The sequence below is a fragment of the Emydura macquarii genome, unplaced genomic scaffold, assembly GCF_026122565.2.
Source record: "Emydura macquarii macquarii isolate MOO-44397 ecotype Brisbane River unplaced genomic scaffold, CSIRO-AGI_Emac_v2 contig_1390, whole genome shotgun sequence".
In the NCBI taxonomy this organism is placed as follows: domain Eukaryota; kingdom Metazoa; phylum Chordata; order Testudines; family Chelidae; genus Emydura; species Emydura macquarii.
Window position 1 is genome coordinate 429,723 of NW_027131527.1, and position 6,000 is coordinate 435,722.

The 6,000-nt window shown below is 40.7% G+C and overlaps 1 protein-coding gene across 1 annotated transcript in view; it reads left to right on the forward strand.

Moving 5' to 3' along the window:
• Positions 1–5,791, forward strand: part of SH2D4B (SH2 domain containing 4B) — a 90,282-nt gene extending 84,491 nt beyond the window's left edge. Inside the window, exons 7-8 of the mRNA XM_067552924.1 lie at positions 435–655; positions 5,610–5,791. Of these exons, the coding sequence (XP_067409025.1) occupies positions 435–655; positions 5,610–5,702 (314 nt within the window). The 3' untranslated portion in view covers positions 5,703–5,791. The remainder of the gene's footprint in view (positions 1–434; positions 656–5,609) is intronic.
• The last annotated feature ends 209 nt before the right edge of the window (positions 5,792–6,000 follow it).

Here is a 6,000-nt window from a genome sequence, read left to right on the forward strand (position 1 = left end):
TACAGACACTGCAGCCCTGGGCATTCCAGTCCCCTGTCTACTATGATGTCCCCTTTCTTTCAATGGCTTAGAATGTAGATACTGAATACAGAGACTAAATTACCTTTCCTATTTAAGTCATTTTGCCATGAGTTGTATTTGTGCACATCTTTAGGAGAAATGTGAAGACAGTGGGAATCTGGTGAAACAAGTGGAAATAATTGTTAATCACATAAGTAACAAATTACGCATGCAGAATTCCATCAAAGACAGGTAATAATTACTGAGTCTCCTGAACCGTAACCTCAATCATGTTCCATTATAAGTGCTCGAACACCTGAGGCCCTGCCCATCTCAACTTCACCTCCACCCTTTAACACTTGTCTATTTCATTTTAATTACTAAGTTCTTCAGGGCCCATTATGTGATGACTGCGGCCTCTTTCTTCTTGGCAGGTATTATTAGCCGCCAGGAGGCAGAAGAGCTGCTAATGAACAAGTCTGAAGGAGCATTCCTGGTGCGGGTCAGTGAGAAAATCTGGGGCTATGCCTTGTCTTATCGCCAACAGAGTGGGTTCAAGCACTTTCTGGTGGATGCTTCGGGGGATTTCTACAGCTTCTTGGGGGTGGATCCCAACCGGCATGTGACACTCACGGATCTTATTGATTTTCATAAGGTATCACTTATTGTGTAAAGAAAGATCAATCGCTGAACTCAGCAGATTAATAATTTAAAGAGGAACCATGTAATTTGAAACCAACCTAGAAAGTGGAAATAACCTTAGTGAAAAGCTAAACTAGTGAACAGTGGCTCTAGTCAGAATATACAAATTAACATTCACACACTTGGAGTTTTGTTTCTCTGCTGAAGTGAGCCAGGGGATTTCTTTTCTGCTTTCAAAATCTTCAGTATCCATTTGTGTACCTTTCTAACCAGCTTTGTATGCAGTGCCTGCTTTGAAGGACCAAAAGATGCACTAAAATGGACTGACAGAACTAACACTTTCTGAGCTTCTTTGGTCTGCAAAATTGGATTGAAAATATTACAAGAAAAGGGTTTTTAATGGTATTCCAGCTCTGTAGCCTCTGATCCTGGAGCAGCAAAATGCAAAAGCATACACAATTAGGAAAGTGAGGGTCAAACAAATAGAAGAAATGTTTGGGTTCAATTTTAGGAACAGAGTAATGCTAATTTTTTATGTTCTCTGAATCCCCCTTCCCAGAATAATTTACTATGAGCCTTTGACAACTCTGCATGAACAGGAATTGGTTCTCCTGAAAGTAGTGCTTCCTATGGGCCAGTCTGAGCCTAAAAAGCAGCATGATTTCCGATGGGACAGGTTATTTTCATCTTCTTGTGTGTCTCTCTCCACTTAGGTGCTGGAAATTGGAGTGTGTGGGGTGCTACTGCATCCCCTGGCTTGAAGTTGTTTCCATCACATATAGGGTTTACCATTCGGTTAAATGGCTCTCAGCATCTCCATTATACAAATTGTTCCAACACCTCTGTCTCTCCATCAATTTTTCTTCTGCTTTTCTCTTTCTTCTCACCCATACTGTTCCCTTCTTCTGTAGAATTTCCTTTACTTTTCCTTGTCTCCGGTTTTCTCTCATCTTTGTTTCACCCTCATTCCAGTCAATTTTTTCTCCTCTATGACTATTTCCATATCCCATTTCCTCCCAGACAACATGTAAGGAGTTTTCCTTTTCTTCCCCTAATTTCCCCTCTCCTCTGCTCCCAATTTCCCTTCCTTCTCCTTTAAGCCTTTCTTGAGGTGCCATGATCCTCAGTTTGTAGCACCTCTGTAGGCCCTCTCCACACATACACACACTCTATTCCTTCCCCGCAGTGAACCTCTTGTTATTTCTTATGATTCTGAGCAACACAAGGGAAATTCTGTTCTGTCACGCCAGTATAAATCTGGAATAATTCACTAGTTTTATATCAGTTGAATCTAGATGCGAAGTTGCACCCACAACATCGCAGAACATGACAGTCCCTTCCTCAAGGAATTTACATCCCAAGTAAGAAATAGACAATGCAGACACAGCAGAGTGTGATATTCTACACAAATACATTGACATCTCTTAAAAAGTGGCACAAAAGGGGGTCTTAAAATTACCTTAATTCAGCAGCTGAGAATTTAACTAACATAGGAGAAATTTGAGCCTGACACAGACCTTCTATTTGCCCACTCCAGGCAGGGATGGGGCCAGAGTGCAATGTGCTCCAGTGATCCTAGAGGAACAACTCCTCGAGACCATTATCCCCTGGCATAAGGCACAGCAGCCCTAAGATGGTTCTAACTTCAGTTTGGGGGGTGGAAAGGTGGCAGAGTGCTGCTTATGCTGTGGATTTAGCCCATTATACATATAACCTCCCCTCCCATGATAAGTAGGGGGCAAGCTGAACCTAGACACCTCTGTTTTATTTTATACATTTGAAGAAGCCTTCATGCTGGCTGCCTTTTTGTCAAAGTTAATGCATCTCTTTGTACTGCCTCCTACAGAGATAAGCAGCACCTAGATCAGTATATTGGAGACAGGGAGTCTCAGGATACTCCTTGCCAGGATAGAAGAGTGCATGTACAGTTGCACAGCTAGCATTTAAACACTGCAGGCTGAAACTCTAGGGGAACTTAGACCTTGAAGCAGGAGTTCTGGCAGCCAAGATCTCTCCTCCTCTTTTTGGGAGCCGTCAAGTCTGACAAAAGTTCCTGTATTTCCCTTGTTTTATCCTTGCCCATCATAGGTAATAACCACACAAGATAGTCATCCATCTACAAAAAGAACAAGGGCACCTGTCAGAAGCAAAATGTCTCCTAATCTCTGACATTAAGAAAAATATTTCTGGGAGGGTGGAGGTCCCCTGACGATAAAATTGACAGGTCTAGTTATGACAGGCTGATTAGAGAAGCTGCTCTTCCTTTAAAGTGACCACACAGTTCTCTTTTAATTGTCTAGTTTACTGGCCATATGTGAAACTGGTCAGGTTGCTCCTAATATCCATTCCTGTCTTCCATATGGTTGTCTCTGAAGTTTTTTCTTAACTTTGATGTGCACTGTCAAGCCCTCCACAGCCTTCTAATGGCCAGCTACACAATGCAAGAGGATGTGAAAGCAGTGCAATAGAAATTAACAGAGTCTCTCCCAGACTACGCCCCAGTTCTGTCTTAGATGAAACTCCTTCAGGAAGGTTTCTGGTTTTTTGTCATGATTAAGAAAAGCTGTACATGGAATTCCATTTATATTCAGAGCCTGAAGTATACTGTGATTCCAAAGACCCACAGCAAATGTTGTAAGGATTCAGAGCCAGTAATAGAAAGTAAGGGGCTAGGAAATGACAATAATACAGAGATTGACCCTCTTTTCTCTTCTTTGCCTCACTTTGGTCTTTATTTGAAGACACTGGTTAATGTGGGTGTGGGGAGTTTGTCAGACCATATCAGATAACTACCCAGCTCTGCAGCCACAGAGGACTATATGGCACCAGCCAGTCATATTTTATATGAGCTTTTACACTCACTAGAGTTTATTTTTGCATGGAATTATAGTGTGGAAAGCACTATATTTAAGTTGAGAAGGGCTTTCCCTGCTAAACCCATTTCTGCTTGCTCATAACTTTCCCACAATGTTTCCATTTGGATAGGAACTTTCCATACTTATTTTCAATTTAACATAGTGATTGGGCATGGACTAAAACTTCAATTTTCAATGGGGCCTAAAGGAGTTAGGTGCCCAAATTCCCACTGAGTTTCAGTGAGAATTGTACACCTTTGAAAATCCCAGCCCAATAACGTGAATCTAAATTTAGATTAAGATGAACTCCTAACTTTAGGATGTTCTGATCTATGGCTTTGTCCCATATCTAATCCCCAAGTCATTTCTAATAAACTTATTAAAATTGTTTCAATCATTTTTGAATGAATGCCCAAACAAACAAACAAACAAATTCTCTTGATTTAGGCAACTGGTATTTTCCCCACTCAATTCAGTTATTGTATTCTAAAGGGACAATTTAAATAATGAATAACAGCCTCTATGCTAAATTTGGAAAAAATGGTATAGTCTTTTATTTCTTTGTTTTTATATTGGCATAAATTTATAGCTGTGCATGTGCAGCGGGTGGCATAGGTTATATAGAGCATTAAAGACAGAATGTGGAACTAGCATGATCTTTTTCCCTGACTGTGTGGAAGAGGGAATATCAGTCCCTGTACAAAGCAGAGGTAAAGAAGGAGCTGTATTTTGTTTGGGCAGTCATAGACTTTAAGGTCAAAAGAGACCATTATGATCATCTAGCAGAAGCCATCATCTAGAAGCAGAAGCCATAGAAACTTCCCGATTCCAAATGTGATGATCAGCATATGGGCAAGAACATGTGGGCAAAACTCACCATTCAGAGACCCAGAAAGAGTTCTCTGTAGTAATTCAGAATTCACCCCATGTAACATCCCATCACAGACCATTGGGCATATTTACCGCTAGTAGTCAAAGACCAGTAAATTGCCAACTTAGGCTGTCCCATCATACCATCCCCTCCATAAACTTATCAAGCTCAGTCTTGAAGCCAGCTAGGTGTTTTGCTCCCACTGCTCCCCTTAGAAGGCTGTTCCAGAACTTCACTCCTCTGATGGTTAGCAACCTTCGCCTAATTTTAAGTCTAAACTTCTTGATGAGCATTTTATATCCATTTGTTCTTGTGTCCACATTGGTGCTGAACTTAAATAATTCCTCTCCCTGCCTGGTATTTATCCCTCTGATATATTTATAGAGAGCAATCATATCTCCCCTCAGCTTTCTTTTGGTTAGATTAAACAAGCCAAGCTCTTTGAGTCTCCTCTCATAAGGCAGGTTTTCCATTCCTTGGATCATCTTAGTAGCCCTTCTCTGCACCTATTCCAATTTAAATTAATATTTCTTAAACATGGGAGACCCAAACTGCACACAATATTCCAGATGAGGTCTCACCAGTGCCTTGTATATCGATACTAACACCTCCCTATCTCTACTGGAAATACCTCACCTGATGCATCCTAGGATCGCATTAGCTTTTTCTCATGGCTACATCACATTGGCGGCTTATAGTCATCCTGTGATCAACCAATATGCGCAGGTCCATCTCCTTTGTCACTTCCAACTGATGTGTCCCCAGATTATAGCAAAAGTTCTTGTTACTAGTCCCTAAGTGCATGATCTTGCACTTTCCACTATTGAATTTCATCCTATTTCTATTACTCTGGTTTACAAGGTCATCCAGATCTTCTTGTAATGATATCCCAGTCCTTCTTTGTATTGGCAAACCTCCAAACATTGTGTCATCTGCAAACTTTATTAGCACACTCCCACTTTTTGTGCCAAGGTCCTTGAAGAGAGAAGAGGAGCAGCTGGTATCCCAGAGCACATTTTATCAGATGCACATTTGTGTGTCTTAGAATTTCCAATAATCATAGTTTAAGATGTATAGTTGGGCAACAGCAGTTGGTTTCTCATCTCACCAAGGGGTAGGTCCTTACTGGGATTGAGTGAGGATCTTCTTTTTTTGCCATGGTTTTATTTCTTTAGGGGCCAGGAGAGGGCTGATGATAATAACATTTGAATGATAATATAAATGTCCTTTTATTTTTCCAGGAAGAAATGATCACATCCTCAGGTGAGGAGCTACTACTGGAACCATGTGGACAGAGGAAGAACCCACCTGACTACAGTCCCTTATTTGAATGACTGTTTTCTGTCTTTAGGACTAGAATGAAAACCCCATGGATAGTTAAAATAGTATGTTAGTTATCAAATCTTCAGTCACTAACCATTTGGCCAACAAACTTATCACAACTAAAGAGTCCTAGAAACAACTATTTGATACCTGATTTGTGGTAATTATTTATATCACCAAGAGTTAAAGATGAGAGAATACTGACTGACTACAGGTGAAGACAATTCCTAGTGTCTTCTAAGAGATGTGGGTCAACTGGCATTGACACTCAAGGTCATATTTTATTTTTTCAACTAACGTCCAGGGTAG